Here is an 18,462-nt window from a genome sequence, read left to right as displayed (position 1 = left end):
CATGATTTCTAAAATATTTATTTTTACATAAAACACACTATTTTGACAGTCAATTAATACAGGGTGTGTGGACAATTATCAAACCACTGCAGTGAAATACCTCTCTGTTTTGCACACACACACACACACACACACACATACACACACACACACAGACCAGGACAGTCTTGACATCTGAAGACTTCATTGGCAATGTGATGGTTTCTTTCCCTAGGAGAGGAAAAAGACAGATATCAGGTACAACAATAATACAACTTCTTCTTTTGCAGCTTTGGTACTTACAGTTATTTTGAAATCAAAGCTGCTTCAAATTAAAAGCATTCAACAGGTGAAATACGGTCCGGCTTTTATTGTGAAGAAAGGAAACGCAACATATTTGTCACTGTTCATCAAAAATGTGTCATTCGATGTTTCACACCTCTTAAAATATAGTTTTATTATTATATACTGCCAGCTGGCATTTATAAATGCTGTTGCAAACAGCAGTGGGCAAGAACGCAGCTCCATGCGCCTGCACAGTATGACCGGCAGACTGTTCTATGCTCCTGCACCTGTCTAACTCTGTCTAACTAACTCACCTGAAGCAGCGACATGGAGTGAGTATGGAGAAGTCTGGTGAGCAAAGTATTGCAACTACCTAAAACTGTTTCACTGTGAATGTGTGAGGGGTTATAAAAGTGTAACATCAGATGGAGAACAGGAGAGAAGAACTGGTTTAAGGCAAAGCCCAGGCCTGGTTTTATTTTATCTTTTGTTAGATACATTTTTTGGAGGTCAAAAAGAAACTGCAGAAATATAAGATGCTTACATATTTGCAGTACTAGAGAAAGAAATATTTGAAATAACTTAATAATTAGAATATCATCGAAAAGTTGATTGATTTCAGTAATTCCATTCAAAAAGTGAAACTTGTATAATGTATACATTCATTCCACACAGACTGATATATTTCAAGTGTTCATTCCTTTTAATTTTCATGATTAAAACTGACAACTAATGAAAATCCCAAATTCAGTATCTCAGAAAATTAGAATATTACTTAAGACCAATACAAAAAAAGGATTTTTAGAAATGTCGGCCAACTGAAAAGTATGAACATGAAAAGTATGAGCATGTACAGCACTCAGTACTTAGTTGGGGCTCCTTTTGCCTGAATTACTGCAGCAATGCGGCGTGGCATGGAGTCCATCAGTCTGTGGCACTGCTCAGGTGTTATGAGAGCCCAGGTTGCTCTGATAGTGGCCTTCAGCTCTTCTGCATTGTTGGGTCTGGCGTATCGCATCTTCCTCTTCACAATACCCCATAGATTTTCTATAGGGTTAAGGTCAGGCCAGTTTGCTGGCCAATTAAGAACAGGGATACCATGGTCCTTAAACCAGGTACTGGTAGCTTTGGCACTGTGTGCAGGTGCCAAGTCCTGTTGGAAAATGAAATCTGCATCTCCATAAAGTTGATCAGCAGCAGGAAGCATGAAGTGCTCTAAAACTTCCTGGAAGACGGCTGCATTGACCTTGGACCTCAGAAAACACAGTGGACCAACACCAGCAGATGACATGGCACCCCGAACCATCACTGACTGTGGAAACTTTACACTGGACTTCAAGCAAGGTGGATTCTGTGCCTCTCCTCTCTTCCTCCAGACTCTGGGACCTTGATTTCCAAAGGAAATGCAAAATTTACTTTCATCAGAGAACATAACTTTGGACCACTCAGCAGCAGTCCAGTCCTTTTTGTCTTTAGCCCAGGCGAGACGCTTCTGACGCTGTGTCTTGTTCAAGAGTGGCTTGACACAAGGAATGCGACAGCTGAAACCCGTGTCTTGCATACGTCTGTGCGTGGTGGTTCTTGAAGCACTGACTCCAGCTGCAGTCCACTCTTTGTGAATCTCCCCCACATTTTTGAATGGATTTTGTTTCACAATCCTCTCCAGGGTGCGGTTATCCCTATTGCTTGTACACTTTTTTCTACCACATCTTTTCCTTCCCTTGGCCTCTCTATTAATGTGCTTGGACACAGAGCTCTGTGAACAGCCAGTCTCTTTAGCAATGACCTTTTGTGTCTTGCCCTCCTTGTGCAAGGTGTCAATGGTCGTCTTTTGACAGCTGTCAAGTCAGCAGTCTTCCCCATGATTGTGTAGCCTACAGAACTAGACTGAGAGACCATTTAAAGGCCTTTGCAGGTGTTTTGAGTTAATTAGCTGTTTAGAGTGTGGCACCAGGTGTCCTCAATATTGAACCTTTTCACAATATTCTAATCTCTGAGATACAGATTTGGGGGTTTTCAGTAGTTGTCAGTTATAATCATCAAAATTAAAAGGAATGAACACTTGAAATATATCAGTCTGTGTGAAATGATTGTATACATTATACAAGTTTCACTTTTTGAATGGAATTACTGAAATCAATCAACTTTTTGATTATATTCTAATTATATGACCAGCACCTGTATGTTAAAAAAAATGTATAAAACATCTAAAGTCAGGGAAAAGCAGACAGCATTAAGTCTTCCAATCATTTTTATAGTCACATAAATTGCTTTGGAGGTTGTCCATCGAAACATAATCTAAAATGACAGCATTTTCACTGACCTTACACAGTTTCAACTGGTTCACACTCAGAAAGCCACAATTTTCCCACAGAAATGAAATAAGCGGGAGGGAGACATTTTTTTGTAAAAAGAAAAAAAAAGTTATACTGACCTTCTTATAGAAATACTGGTTTGACAAGCAACAAAGGTGACTAACATGAATCAAACCAGGGACGTAGTGAATACATGATATGCATCTTTACCACTACATGATCAGGATGCAGGACAACATTTTTAAAGTGAAAAATTAAAGTCATGGAGACACAGAGCAGGTCCCCCTCACCTTTCAGGACCCTGGCCAGGTCATCACGGTGGACCTGGAGAGATGGACCTCCGCGCTAAAACCTCGTCTACCTCGGAGTGTGTGGCCCCCTAAAACACAGTAACACTCATGTTCTCTTCCATTGTTGTAATCGGAATCTGTGATCTTCAGTGTTTTCCTGTTCCTACTATTTACACATTAAAGTAGCAAACTTATGTTCAAAAACTTCCAGGAACAAATCTGCCTTCAAAAATACACTACAAAGGAGAAACTTCTTGAAAATCTTAAATTTTCACATTTAAGAGCCTCAAATAGTAGCCAGCAAGAGTAAATAAGGTTGGTCATTAATAAAGGGCAAGAAAAGACGGAGGGAGAGATGAAATCAACTGTACGACAATAGTTCACACGGTAAATTCCACAGCACTAATTCCATCCGTAGACATCCTCATATATATCATACTAACCACTCTGCTGCTCTGAGTTTTCAACAAAAATACTGTTTATATTCACTAATTAAAGCCGGGGAGGCAGTTTATTTCAGAAGCATTTTTTGTTATATTTGTTGACATTCTCTTTGCATCCCGACCACAACCAATAAATCAATTCTGTGCAGGAATTGTTACGTTTTCTTGACAGTAGCTTAACAGCCATCAAAAGAAGTGAAATGGAAGCAATTGGAAATACTTCATTCATGGAGGAAATTTTGAGTTTATATTAACAACCAATAAAAAAAAGCAGATCAGAAAACAGGGAGCTTCTAACTGACATATGATAAGATATATTTATGAAACAGTGAAAATAAAGGAATCTCTAATGTAAGTCAGTTTCAAATGAATACTTGGTCCCCTCTGCAGTTGAGGTCAATTTTGTAGTAATTAAAAACATGATAATAGTACTTACATTCCTATTAACTATCCACACCTGAAGCAAAAGATATATGGTGGTCTGCATAAATGACAACAAGTCTAACACTAGACTGGAAGACACACTGTTGTTGTGAGTCTAATGTTTTACTCACATAGACAAGTCGGCGTACAGCTTTTGGTGTCGTAAGGAGTCCCCGAACACGCTCGTGGACTTCTTCCCATTCTTTGTGAGAGCCGGACTGAGACCTGAATTATTTATTAGTCATCATTACTCGATTGAAAATTGCTGTCCAACTATTACAGAGATAGATCAGCCAGTGATGTAGCTAGCTTAGCACAAATACTTGACTCCAGCAAAAGCAGATGAAATCATCCTCCAACAGCCCCAAAGCTTACTGAAAGACTGCACGCTTTGTTAACTTTTGGCATTATTGGGAAAGCATGAATTATTTATGTTTTAAGTTTGTGATTGCCTTATCTACCTTTATGGTGAGTGCATGATTATACTATGAATGTCAATATTCACAACTAGTCAAGAAAAGGACCTGCTGTGCCTGGCCTGCTCTCTGTAAGACCCCCCCATCCTTGAAGGCTCAGGACCTTGGTGGTAGTCAAGGGGGTCAAGTGTTTCTGAAGAGCTGGAGTTGTCTTCTGACATCCCTCCAACCTGCCAATGGAAACACAGAGGAGTTACATTCCATTAGTTTCTTTCACCATCAGATATCCATCCCATTAATGCATGTGCACCTCTGCAATTGATTCATTTTACTCTCTAATGCTGGTCTCAGTTGCAGCTATTTACAGATTTTAATAACCTAATAGTAGGGTATATTTAGTTTTAATTACTTATTTAATGAAATGTTCTTATGTAATTTATATATAGCTTTGGCAATGTTGTTGTTATACATTCATGCCAATAAAGCTGATGAATGAATTGAATTATTTAGGCACATGTTTAAAGAGTTTAACTTACAGATGGCAAATCCACATTTTTGTGTTTCTCAACTGATCATAATTCAATTTAGATTATTAAACATTTCTGTAGGTCTTAGGTATTTTTTTCGAGGTTTTGCATTTCAGAAATAGTTCAAAATGTTGGTAAATATGCTTATCTGCTTTCTTACACTATTATATGTCTGTGTTATTAAGTATGGAGCTGGAGTCAAGATGTGGTTTACCTAGCTTTTAGATAAAGCGAAGCATGGACCTGTCCAAAGTTCCAAAATACAACTTCCAACTCCTGTGATGTTTTTACATTTCAGTTTCATTTCATGTGGATTTTTTTTTGAAAGAGAGCTAATCAGGAAGCTCTAGAGGTGTTGGTAGGTGATTTTTGAACTTTGGTTAATCACATCATGACTCCAGCTCTGTATTTAATACACAGAGTTTAGTATCGATCTTGTCATCTCACTCTCAGAAAGAAAGCAGAAAAATGTATTTTCAAAAATGTTGAACTATTTCTTTAATGCTTATGTTATGAATTGGGACCATATCTAATTAACCCCAAAACTGCCTGAGAGACCAAAGAGGAGGAAATTAAATTGTTCCTACCAAACCACTGGAAAAAGATTTTCTTCTGTCAGTTGGAGAAAATCTCACTAAAACAGAAAAAAGAGGAGGAGAAAGAAATATTCTTTGGTGAGAGAAACCTGACTGTAAGTAGGTTTTCATCATCAAACTAACAGCTTGTTACAGTGAATTAGGTCATGTCAACAGCAGTATAACCATAAAGGTAAATTTTACTAGCTGTTATTGGAAGTAGTTTGAAACCATAAACATCTTCAGTAGAAACCAATCAGCTTTATATAAAGATTCTACCTACGGATGAAGACCTGGTCAAAGGTGAAGAGGTGTTGCTAAACACTGCAGAGTGGTGGGGCGAGGCAGGTCGACTGGCTCCGGGCCACGAAGCCAGCATCTACACACAGGAGAAAGAGCACATAATGAGCAGGCCTGCAGGTCAAACTGCTACAGGATGAACACAACTAGGGCTCAAGCTCTTGGCAAAGAGGTTGGACCATTTTATTGTGATAAGGTAACAACTCATGCAGTAGGTGTTCCAAACTGCAAATATAAAATGTTTCCTGAAATTGGTGTATACTAATTACTAAAATGTCTGTACCTCTGTGTGTATACTGTGTAGGCTGCCTTCCATCCCTCTCTCTCTGTCTATGTTCCTCTCTTGCCCTCTCTCTCTCTCTCCCTCTCTCTCTCTATCCCAACCGGTCGAGGCAGATGGCCGCCCACCCTGAGCCATGGTTCTGCTTGAGGTTTCTGTCTCTTAAAAGGAATTTTTCCTTGCCTCTGTCGCCTAGTGCTGCTCTTGGTGGGAACTGTTGGGCTTCTGTAAATATCATCATAGAGTATGGTCTAGACCTGCTCTTTCATGAAAAGCACTCAGAGATAACTGTTGTTGTTATTTGGCGCTATATAAATAAAATTGAATTGAATACTAGTGATTAACATATGACAATTTTTAGCAATGGAGAACACCACAAAAGACATTTACAATATTATTTAATTTTAACACTGGTAGACAATATCACCAACCAATCCTCATATATCTTCTAGACTACACCCAGCTGTCAAAACCGCAAAATGTTGGAAACTGGTTTAACATGACGCTACAACAATTCATAAACTGTCTTTAACTTTAAAGTGAGGCTATGTAACTTTTAAAAGAAAATACACGTTCCTCTTTTTACAAATGAAAAGTAGAATTTAGGAATAATTCAGTACACTCAGGGGTTTTGCTTTTCTATGTCTGGTGTGACCTGTGGCTTATGGAGGCTGACTTTAGCTATCATTAGCAAATCCTAGATAGATATTGTTATTTAACTGACATCAATGATTCAAATGTCTGATTCTGAGAGGATTCTTTATTTATTCCAGTGACAGGTTACAACAGTGAATGGGTGTGATTCTGGAAATTAACAATGGAAAAATATCTTTAAATCCAGTTCTTTCAAATAAGGGCTTTCTATTAGAAATCTCAAATCTTCCAAACAAATCTGGTGGAAAACTCCCTTACATAAAAATTGCTATACTTGGTGTTCAGATAACCTATTGACATAACCCATAATAGCCTTCACTCACTATTCAAGCTAGCACATCTGAAGACAAGACAACATTTACAAATGGAAACTGAGAAATACACAAAGGCATGCATGGTAAAGCTTCAGTGTGTAAGATTAAGTGACACCTAGTGGTGAGGGTTGTGAATTGCAGCCATCTGTCCAGTCTACCACTGCCCCCTAGCCTTTCAAAGAGCATCGGACAGCTACGGTGGCTGACAGCACAAAAGGTGTCTCTTCTGAGACAGCAGAGAGGCCAGTCAAGAAATGAGGTTTCTTTAGTTATATTTATTAAGAAATTATATTTACTTAAGTATTCAGTAAATGTTATTGTGACTTGGCCACTGACAGACAACATGGACAATGTAAGCCAAGAGTGTGAAACACTGTCACTGTTTCTGCACCACAGTCCATTATAAACCACACATTAGATAAAGTTTATACAAACAGTGACAAATGAAACATGTTTATTGTCTCTGTGATTATGGACCCTCGCCAAAACTGCCCGCCAACAATAATATCTTGCCGACAGCCTGATTATGGTGCTTTGATAATAAATACTTTAATAGTGGTGCTGAAATAGATCTCAGTCATGGCAGCAACAGTTACTGACATAATCACTTCCTCTTTAGTGGTTTTGCCTAAAAAATAAAAGTGGGAGAAGCTTGTTTACTGTCAAGCAGTATTTGGAGTTGAACTGAGCTTTTACTTTGAAAAATTCTGAAGGGCATTAAAAGAGTCTGTTGCCTGCCTTACACACCTCTGAAAGAGCCGTCAGAAAACGTGATTCCCCTAAATTTCCTCAGCCTGGAGACACTGGGGAAATGAAAAAGCGTCTGTAGGTTGATGGATGCGGATCAAACACCGAAACAAAAACAGTGCAGCACATGCCGTGATCTGAGAAACATTTGCTGCAGAATCCATTTGTTGAAGAGAGAAAACAAAAAGATACCCCAAGGCAGGATCAAACAATCAACCCATGGGTTGCAAGTCCTGCACCTTACTGACTGAGTTAACCAAACAACATGTTGATAGAATTCAATATCATGGCTTATATTCTCATCCACCATCTAATGGTTGAACATGTTGCAAATATTGCAAATTTTATTTGCAGACCCCTGCTGTATATTAGTACTACTTCTACTACTACTTACTTCTACTACTACTTCTTAGTGAACATAGTGATGAGTGTCTACACTGCCTGAATTCTACCAGAAGTAGAACAACCAGAATGTAGTGATGAAACGTGCTCTGTAGCGCTGTTTGTCTGTTTTCAGCTACTGTAGAAACATGATGATGCAACGTGATGATGTCCATGGAAGGGTGGGCCCACGGTTATGTAGATATAAATGTCTCATTCTAAGGTAATAAAAACATAATGGTTTATTATGTAAGATCTTTACACACCACTGAAAACATAGTTATGGATCTTATATTGCATTCCTGTCAATATTACACACTGAACCTTTAACAGAAAATGAACTTGCTCTACAGCTGAAGAAACGTAAGCAGATTCTCACCTTATTCACTCATGCACACAAATCACAAGGGAGAAGTTATATAAGCTTAGTTGTCCCTGCTGAGCTGAACGAAACTGTCTGCCACTATTCTGTAGCTGATACTGGCAAATGCGCGTGTCCATGTGCATATCGTGCATGAGTGCCCCCCACTGATCTGGGAATGCACATCTGACTTTCGTACAATGATGTCTTTAAAGCAAGGGACTCATGAAAATTTTGGGAAGTGAAGGAAAATTCAATGTGCTATTATCCTGTAACTGCCACTTGTGGCCACAGTTACATAGTCTAGCTTAAAAATGTTAATTCTCACTGAAACTTCACATTTGAATATTTTACTCTAATTCTCTTTCAAATTTGTTTGAAAAGATGTTTTTATTAATTGTTAGTAATTTCAGTGTAGGTGAGTAAAGAAGTAATTAAAGTTTATTTAATATAGCACCTTTCAGAGATCAAGGTCACAAAGTGCTTTACAAGAGAAAATTAGAGACATTGAAACACTGAGAAATTAGACCATCAAAACAACAATAAAACATTAGCAACAAACTCATAAAACAGTAAAACAATCACACATTTACAACATAAGCAATATTGGGCCTTTAAAACACTCAAGACTGCACACATTAGACAATGAGACAAAGGCCAGTTTGAATAAATAATGTCTTTAGCTGCTCTTTGAAGGCGTCAATCGAGGCCGCATAACGTATGTCTAAAGGAAGAGAGTTGGGCAAACTACTTCAAAGGACCAATAATACTACATATATGAAGAAAAGAAAATAGGGTTTGACACATATAAGGACCAAGCGACACAGAAAAACAGAAGAACCAGTCCATGGAGTCCCAGAGACACCCAGTCTGCAGTATCAAAATCTGCACTAAGATCCCGCAGCGCCAGAAAAGAACATTCACCCGCATCAGAAGACATCAGTTTGTCATTGGAGAGACACTTTAACTGATAACGACAAATCGGTGTGATTCAACTCTGCCCAGCTGATGCGAAATCAAGTGTACATGCTCTCGCGTTGTGAGACAGTTTTGACAAAGTGGTAACGTAGCTGGTAGAGTTTTGCAATATAAAAATGCAAAAACTGAACCACAACCTTGCTCTGTTCGGGAGTTGTTGGTGAGATTTCTGCCTGATGAAGTGTTTCAGTTACTTTCAGTTACTACGTTTCCACCTGTACCCCTTCCTAACATACAGCCCCAAACAGGCTGTGTATCTTTCAGATGGTTTGAAGGGGAAACTACCAGCAGAGCAATAATGTAATGTACAGCAGAGTACAGGGCAGGTAGACTTTTAAAAAATATTATGATTTCTCATTAAATGATGACATTAGTCTCGTTATATTATTTATACTATATTTTCTAGACATGTCAGAGAACACAGATATGTGGGAGAGATTCTGAAGGTGCAGAAAGTTTGGAAAATTAGCAGAAAATTGGACAAGAACTAACATCCAGGAGTTTATAAATGAATTAAAATGAATGAATTTATCACTGACGTGACATCATATTGAGCGAAACCCAACACAACAGTAGCTCTACTAGTAACTCCATTAGCCTAATATCAGTTCACACAGGCTTATGGCTGTGTTAGCTGTAGTGGGTGAATAACTATCCAGCAAGTTATTTAACAAGCTAGGTATGGTTATAATCTCTCGAACACATGGAAAAATAAAATGGTTATCATAATTTTTTGTCATGACTAATTTATTTATGACTCAGCATCATCTGTTTTAAAGAGAAAAGAATAAGTTCATCTGACTTTAAAATGAATAAAATAGCCTTGCATTGGAGTTCCACAACTTCTGAAGCAATTCAGACTTGTTCTCTCTCACCGGACTTGTGAGTGTAGGTGATGTAAAGGGGGAAAGCAGGCAGTGGACCAAACCACTGTGAGGCAAGGGAGGGGGGTCTCAAAATGTTTCTAAACTTAAAACGCATTTATTTGGCCCATTCGCGTTTGTATTGTTTTACTATTTACACCATTTTTTAAGTACCGTAAAAATATCAATTAATAGCCGAGTCCCAAATAGCCGCCTACCCCGTTTACTGGCCTGGTGTGGGAACACATTTTGACAAATAAAAGCTTGTCTCCATTAGACTCCTGGTCTGTTTTTAAGTTCTATGGATGTATAAAACCTCTTAAACCCCACAGGGTCGCCCGCTTTAGCTGCTTCTAAGCTGCTTAGATCGTTAATACAGATATTAATGTTTAAACGTATAATCAATACGTGAACAGGTGCCACATGCACATTTAAATTTGTCATTCACCAAACAAAAGACACAATAGAGGAGAGAAGAATAATTATATTATGTTATATTTTTAAATGTGTGATTGTTCCCTGCTCCTAAGTTTTGTGTTTCCCTTTACATAGCCTAAATAAAAACATTTCCACTATAAATTGGAGCGTAAAATGTCACCAGAACCCCTAGGAAAGCAAAAGCCAAGATGAGATCTCATAGTTGTTTCCTTCTTTTCTCCTAGACACAAATGAGCTAATTTTAATACCAAGGTGAGAATAAAGGCCTTTTCTCCCACTTCTCAAATTCATCTCAGGAGAAACAACCATATAAAATCTAATTCATGTCTAACTCTGATCAAAACAAGAGATCTCGAACTGATCTTAAATAAGTCTAATTGAAGTCTCCTGAACATTGGACCATGAGATCAGAGAAAGAGCTCAAAGAAAACTCAGCTATGACTACTGGGATCTCATGATTCTTCTCAAATATGTCTCAGTTTTCTCATATTGGCCTCAGAAGCAAATAACTCATCTCTGTCTTACTCTGATCAAAAGATGAGATCTCTACAGTATCTTAAATAAGTGTAATTTCAGTCCAGAAAAAAAGCTCCAAGATATTTCTCAGTTTTGTCTTAGTGACCCCACTTAGGGGTTATTTTACTCAATTACTTCACTTACGTCAAATGTTGAGGTTGAGTACTTTCTTTTTATGGGGGCTTGTACTTCTACTCCACTTAATTCCAAATCCTTATTGTATTTATTGTTAATTATCTGTTACAAGTTACGGAGAAAAATAAAATAAATTTTGACATTGAAAATAATGCACTTTCAAATGTCCTGTTTTCCAATTGGTTAAGGTCACAGCCAGTATAACTGGAACACCCAATACATTGACATGATGTTTAGAGATTAATTCATTAAGGACCGAATGCACGCAAGAACTGATACACAACAAGTATCTGTCATACAGAATGAGCACTTACTTAAGTACATTCACTATGGAATACTTTCATACCTTTTACTTGAGTAGAATGTTTAGGACTTTAAATGTGGATATGGTATTTCTCCTATTTTAAGTAAAGGAAAATTGTACTCTATTTAACGACAATAAGTCCACCATTATTATTTTTAGCTGGATGGTGCAGCGGCAGTGTTGCTGCCATTTGAACAGTAGGAGTGGGGTTCAAATCCAGCTCAGGGTCTCTAGCACGGTTCTCTAAGCACAGACAGTAATGTAATACAATCAAACTCATGAACATCTCTCCAGAGCGCCCAACTGCTTTTTAGGAGCAATAAGCAAGACATTAATGAACTCAAAAAGATCTCATCTTTTACTTTGATTTATCCTATTGTAATCTAAATTCAGTATCCATTTGTCCATCAAGTCTCAAAACCTCAATCTCACTTCACCTCATCCTTTTCTCCTAAGGGGTTTTAGGAGCAACAATTCAGATTGGAGTGATCTCAACAAGATTTACTATTGAGATCTTAGTGTTTTCTCAAGAGTTAAAGAAAAGACTATTCTGAGCAAAAGATTTTTCCTCTGGGAATGCAGGAAATTAGGTGTTTAAATTTTTTTCTCGGAGAGTGACCCCTGACCCCCACTACATAAGTGTTCCCTCCACTGTGAAAGGAAAACCTACACTCTTGCATGGAAACAACTAAAATCCTCCATAAAATCTCTGGAATGCAAGAAACACAGTTTCTGGATTAACACCGAGTTTCTAGGGAGGAACATTCCTAGATACCAGGTTTGGTTTCACTCAAAATAGTCACTCTCACACTAAATAGAAAAATTGGCAGCCCTGTTGGAGACCCTGAGAAGAGCAGACACAGTGGAATGCTTCTGACAGAAACCAGATTGGAATTTATCTAAAATGTTGTGTATAGTCAGTGAGCTGTTTGGCAACAACTTTCTCTAAAATAATTTTTTTTTTTAAGATTTAGCAGCTTAGAAATAGGCCTATAGTTTTTTCTAAAGAGGCTACACAACTGCATGTTTAAAATAACTCAGTTAACTGGCCAACTCAATGGGAACATTGCATTTAAATTTACATTTAGCAGACACTTTTGGCCAAAGCGACTTAAAATAAGTACATTTATCAGAAGAGAAAAAGCAACAGATCGCTTTCAGTAGAGTAAGGACGTCAATAGCACCAGTTTCAAGCACTCATAATTGCTAGGCTAGCTATCCATTACTGGTAGACAGCGAAGCTAGCTAGGCTAGGTTGCTACACAGTGCTAAGTACTATTTTTAAGAGCCAGGATGTACAGATATACAAGTGCGTAAGACGGTATGGGTTTTTTGGGGTTCCTTGACAAAATAATCTTCGAACTTCGAGCTCCACTAACATTTTCCAGACATTTCAACTATATCGTATGGTCATCATCAGCAAATCACCTTTGCTCAGTTTTCATGAGGTAGCCTAAGTATGGAAAAACTGAAAGCTCTGGAGAAAGTAAATTAAAATCACTTAGTTTAATACTACTATTACAAACTACAATTCCCATGGTCAAAAATGAATTAAATGCATTTAAATCAGCAAAAGCATGATGGCTGTCTGGTGGAAAAGGCTGAAAACATATCACAACAGGAGAGACAAAATCTATTGTATATTGGCTTTTTTAGCTTTATAGTATCAGTAATGCTTTTTATATTACTTAGGCCCTGAATGTCCTTTGAACACTGACACACTCCTCTCATATACAAATAATTGTGGTGTAAAACCTTAGTGGCAGCAAACCTAACAATAAAGAGAGTGAACATTGCATAACACGGAGAGGTACTATTAGGTGAGTGAGGTGTATTCTTTAACTTGCATCAGATAAAAGTTAAAGAATACAGTCAGTGAAAGAAAATAAAAATAACTGCTGTCTAACTTAGCTCTTCTCTGCCATCTGCTGGCTGGGAAAGAAATAAAGATGTGTTTTTTGTGCTTACAGGCTGGGAGGTGCTGGTTGTGTCCCAGTCGGCAGGGCCGGGTGTTGCAGAACCCAGGCTGAGCCGGGCCAGATGGTGGGTGTTTCCAGCTCTCAGAGGGGACAGGGACTGGGATCGGGGAATGTATGACGGTGACCTGGCGCTGCGTCTTTCTCTATACGCCCTGCCACCTCGTCTCCTTCCAAGGGTTTGAGGTTGTTTCCTCTGAGGAGAGGAGGTCCTGGGTCTGCTGGAGTGTTTCCTGTTCCTCTTTATCACTGGCCTCTGGAAACAGAAGAGTGGATGTCTCAAAACTATCTGCAGCATAAAGATAATATATGCAGCTGGGCTTTCTAGGTCAAGTGGATTGTACAATAATGCTTTCTGCAGTTAAAAATAAAAATAAGTTTTGTTTAGCAGAGATATAAAAGGGTTTTCAAAGCCTTTGTCTTTTCTCGTCCTGACTAGTACTGTCTTCCTGTCTCAGTCAGAAGCAACTAACATGACTTCTACTAGTTCAGAATTCAGCAACCAGATTTTAAATGAACAAAAAAAGAGACCACATCACACCTGTGCATTGGCTTCCTATACAATTTACTTATTACATATCCTTTTAGCCTTAGGTCTTAGATCCTCTAAACCAGAGGTTTACAAACTTTAAGGCCTCCCCATGGGGGCACGGAAGAGTTGAAGGGGTCCTTGGAATGATACTGTGCAAGGTGAAAGGAACAGGTGTATGTCGGAGTTAAAAAACCAACAGGAAGTCAGTTATTGTAGTTTGAACTGCTGATTTGGGTGGTCATCACCTCGGTCAGCAGTTGTGACACAGCTCATGAAGTCGATGAAGGTACATTAGCCCGATAGCTAAAATTTGCGTCAAAGAAATCACACTCTCGCATCTCTGAGTCATAACTTAGCCAACTTGCCTGAGAATCATGTTTTTAGGTTTTCTTCAGCATCACAGTAATCCAGGGAGAGTTGTCTCTACATCCATAGGTACAACAGCTAATTCAGCTACGTTTAATGGGGCCAATTTAACAAAATGTAAGCAAATATAGGCTAAAAGAAGGAGGCTTAGTCTAATCTACCCAGTTAATGTGGTCACATCAGAAGTGATGCTGTGTATTTATTACACATCCTCTACATACATTTTGAGTCACATAACATACACTTTACCAGGGGTACATTGGGGTAAATGTTGATCTCTGCATCAGCTGAGCACTCAATGATGGTTGTTTTGCTGGAAAACTCCAACCTTGGAGCGATACCCTGGGGAAAAGAGAGGAGAGGAAATATTTGTACCATATAACATGAAACTGCAAAGATCAGACTCAGTTATAATTTTTTCCTCTGCTACTGTGGCCAAGGCCTGTGGTCCAGAAATGTAGTTTAATTACTATAAAATTAGAAACCAGGTGACAGAAAAAAAACATAGTTTGTAGAAATTCAGTTAAAGAAAATGTGTATTTTTAAAATGATCAAATAAGACGTTAATAATTGGTTTTCTGAGGCTGAGTAATAAAAATAAAACTTGCATTAGAAGCTTGATGGTGTCTTAGAGGGTATCATTCACTTACAGTCACTGAATAAATGTAAAAAGAAGGTTCTGCTCATGAATCTATGTGAAAAGGCTGTACATAGTGCCACATGGTGAGAGTAAACAACATTATTGCACGATTAAAGGTGTCAGAGGGTTGGTCCTACTGAAAAGTGAGGTGCTCGGGTCATCAGAACCTCGCGATCTACTCCAGAGAAGGAGGGAACCAGTTTGGGCTCTGGGAATAAGAAATGTCGAGCATCTTCTTCAAAGCAGGCCAGAGTGTCCCCCACTGCAAACACAACCACACTTCTCTTACACCACGACACAGCTCTTTCAGGCTGGAATTGGCAATAAAGGGCAATTTAAAGAACGTGTCCCACACTGTTGTGTGCACACAGGAAAGAGGAGTAAGGTTTAGGTTAAAGTCTGCAGTAATAGGTGTAATTTTAACCAGTGGAACAAATGAACAACCTCACCTGGAGGAATCAACTGCACCAGCTCAATTCTGACCGTCTCATCTGAAGAGAAAAGGTAGCACGTTTAGAAAGATCCATAGACTCATGTATGTCAAGAAGACCATCACCAATAGTGTCACAGCAGAAAACTGGCAGCTACTCTTTCCTGTTGTCTGGACACACACACCAACAGTCCCTACAGCCTGACACCATACTGATATCTCCATGTATGAAGCTGCAGTAAGAGGCCGGCAGCCAGCGTGCACCAGGAGATACATACTGCAATATACTTTTACAATAACCTTATTTGTTATAAGTTTACATTATATCTGTTCAAGCATAAACATGTTTATCTGGTAATTACTACATACTTCAGTTGTTTGTGTGATAAAATAGAAGCGGATTTAAAACACGTATGTGCTCTGTACGTCGTTATGTAAGGACACTGTGCTCCCCTGGTCATAATTATGACTGAACATAAAATATAAAACACCCTTTTCATTTATGAAGAATTTTGGATTTAATGGTTTAAATTATGAAAAAGACGTAGGAACAAGAATATGCCACCACATCAGTTTGTAAACTAATATGATAGGTGCCACAGACTCTGTAACTGTATACATGATCCAAATAGTAAGTAACTTACACTCAAGCATTACAGCGATGTCTCCAGGGTCAACTGCATGCCTGAAAATCTAAACGGAAACAAAACATTCATGTTTTTTTATTTAGCTTCCTTATTTTACAATATTAATACAACAGGAGCTGTCATTCTTGTTGGTATCTACTGTGCAGGCATGGCAAGTTTTATGTCATTTAATAGAGGTATGTTTCAACTAACTTATTTATAATGACAATAACTGGATCTAACTAATCACTAATTTAAAAATTTTATTAAAAAATGCAACAGCACATTTCATGTATTACACTTCAGCTACCTGCCTTTTCAAAGGTCATCTTCTCATGAAACAGCAGAGGAAAGACGGCAGGGAGACAATCAGACTGACGGTACTGTCCCATGAAGCACATGCTGAGGTAGATATCATCCTTGGCTGACAAATGAACTCCAGGACAAGAAACCTGAGAACAGTGGAGGACCAAGCTCAGTTAAAAGTGGTTTTAAGTAAAAGCTGTGCTGTGCATAAGTAATTTTCTACTGGCTGCTGGTGGAGGGTGACTAATGTCCCAAATACTTTTTTTTACAAATTACTTTCTGCTGATTTAAGGAACTCTCCAACACTGGAGGCCACATTTTTCACTTGCGATCCAGTTTGACTAGCAATCTCTCCTGCTTCCAGTTTCTAATGTTCATAGATTTATTTCCCACTGAAGCAGCTTTAAGGTTGAAAATATCTAATCATTAATCCACACTGTCTGACAGCATCGTGTATTTACTGTATTGTAAAAACTAGCTCCTCATTGAAATACAAGGACAAGGCTGCTCCTTCATTTCAATGTCTTCTGCCTGGATCATCAGCTGGCGAGGTTGCTGGCTTTCTGCTTGGGCAGATCCGGGAGGCATGTTGCCTCACAATACGTTTGATCCTCATTACACCTAACTTTTCCTTTTGGTTGACAAATATACATCAAAATATGTTTATTCTGTGTTTGCTGTATCATCTGGAGCAGTCTGAGGTGTTTTTTGGTTTGGTACAGCCTTCGACCAAGGTGTTAACCAACAGCAGGGCCAGTTAGAGGGTAGAGCAGGTACAAAATAAAATTAGTTGTTACCTGGATGTAACACCAGTTCTATGACTACATACAGAGCGCTCTAACTTCCACCACAAGTGGCCCCAGTTCCAGATGGCTGTTTTCCAAAGGGAGACAAGCTGGGGGTTTTATATGGGGATGACTATGGGTGATGTGATAAAAAGTACTTAAGTAAAATTAAAATTACCGATTTAAAAATAAAACATAGATGGATAAGTTGCCTACACAAAACATGACTTTGTTGCAGTAACAAGAGTTTTGCTTCCACCCTGAGTGTTTTTTCTAGGTCAAAATATGATCAATCAAATTCATTACTACAATTCATGGGTGCCCTATACCACAAAACAATTTTTGTAGTCAGGGGTCACAAAGAGCAAAACCGCCAGAAAGCCAGACAACACAGCAGACCATCATGACCTCTCAAGACCCACACAATGCTGAACCAGAACCAGAGACACTATCATAAACTACAGGCTGCATTATCATCTCTAATTCCAAAATCGTATCATGTCAAGTTTCAACCGGAAATATCTTGTAATATTTACAAGTACAGGTAAGAAAGTACAGGTGAAATTCAGGGGGGGGTCTCTCCACTGTGGCTCCCTGAACCTACACTTTCCCTGTCCTCTCGACTGTCACTTCCACTAATCACAAGAAATGGGGGGGTCACAGTGCCCCCCCCCCCCCCCCCCCCCCGTCATTCCTGCCGTGCTTCCACAGTCGCGCTCTACAACAGTCTCCGTTTTTCTGCATTACCAGTAGGTGAATTAAAACCCTTTTTGTTTCATACACAACATCAGCTGTTGCGCAGACACACTTGGTGGTGAGTCAAAGAAAGGTTAAATTTAGCTAACGTTTTGAACTAACAGTATTTGGAGCATTACATGCCGAATGCATACACCACTGTAAGTCCCGCGCTAACAAACGTAACGTTATGTAGGTAAAAACATATTAAAATGACTAACATTAGGTGGAGTGGTGTCTGATGTGTCCTTACAGAACCCAGTGTATGTTAGCGGCTAACTTGTCAGGAGGGCGTTTAACTTAAAGAATTAATACAGAAAACGACAAGGCTTACCGCTCTGAATTTTAATTCCACCACCACTTTTAGTGCTTTTCGAGACATCTGACTCTTCTATCAAAAGGTGATAATACGGACGAACCCTCTGCAGCTTCAGCTGAATAAAAGGTAACGTTACTCTCCTCTGGTTAGCGTCGCCTTACCTTGTTACCATGGATACTACAACTTCCGGGTTTAGTTATATAAACCGATATAAAGCCAGTAA

General features: G+C 38.8%; 1 protein-coding gene across 2 annotated transcripts; it reads right to left on the bottom strand.

The window, feature by feature from the left end:
- spata6l (spermatogenesis associated 6-like) lies at nucleotides 1-18,390 on the bottom strand. Of its 2 annotated transcripts, XM_038730343.1 has the most exons (13): nucleotides 18,255-18,390; nucleotides 16,409-16,546; nucleotides 16,113-16,161; nucleotides 15,488-15,529; nucleotides 15,176-15,300; nucleotides 14,648-14,740; nucleotides 13,493-13,756; nucleotides 5,533-5,632; nucleotides 5,266-5,312; nucleotides 4,260-4,381; nucleotides 3,867-3,960; nucleotides 2,870-2,958; nucleotides 1-210 (listed from the first exon to the last, which is right to left on the bottom strand). In XM_038730343.1, the coding sequence occupies exons 1-12, from the start codon at nucleotides 18,300-18,302 to the stop codon at nucleotides 2,893-2,895; spliced, it is 1,188 nt and encodes a 395-aa protein (XP_038586271.1). In that variant the 5' UTR covers nucleotides 18,303-18,390; the 3' UTR covers nucleotides 1-210; nucleotides 2,870-2,892. The 2 variants fall into 2 exon arrangements, with proteins under 2 accessions (XP_038586271.1, XP_038586272.1); XM_038730344.1 differs by lacking the exons at nucleotides 1-210; nucleotides 2,870-2,958; nucleotides 3,867-3,960 and having other exon boundaries at nucleotides 4,361-4,381; nucleotides 5,537-5,632.
- Nucleotides 18,391-18,462: the final 72 nt, after the last annotated feature.

The sequence above is a fragment of the Micropterus salmoides genome, unplaced genomic scaffold, assembly GCF_014851395.1.
Source record: "Micropterus salmoides isolate LMB-PRFRI ecotype aquatic unplaced genomic scaffold, ASM1485139v1 Ms_hic_scaffold_2, whole genome shotgun sequence".
Classification (NCBI taxonomy): domain Eukaryota; kingdom Metazoa; phylum Chordata; class Actinopteri; order Centrarchiformes; family Centrarchidae; genus Micropterus; species Micropterus salmoides.
This window is presented reverse-complemented; position numbering and strand designations above follow the sequence as displayed.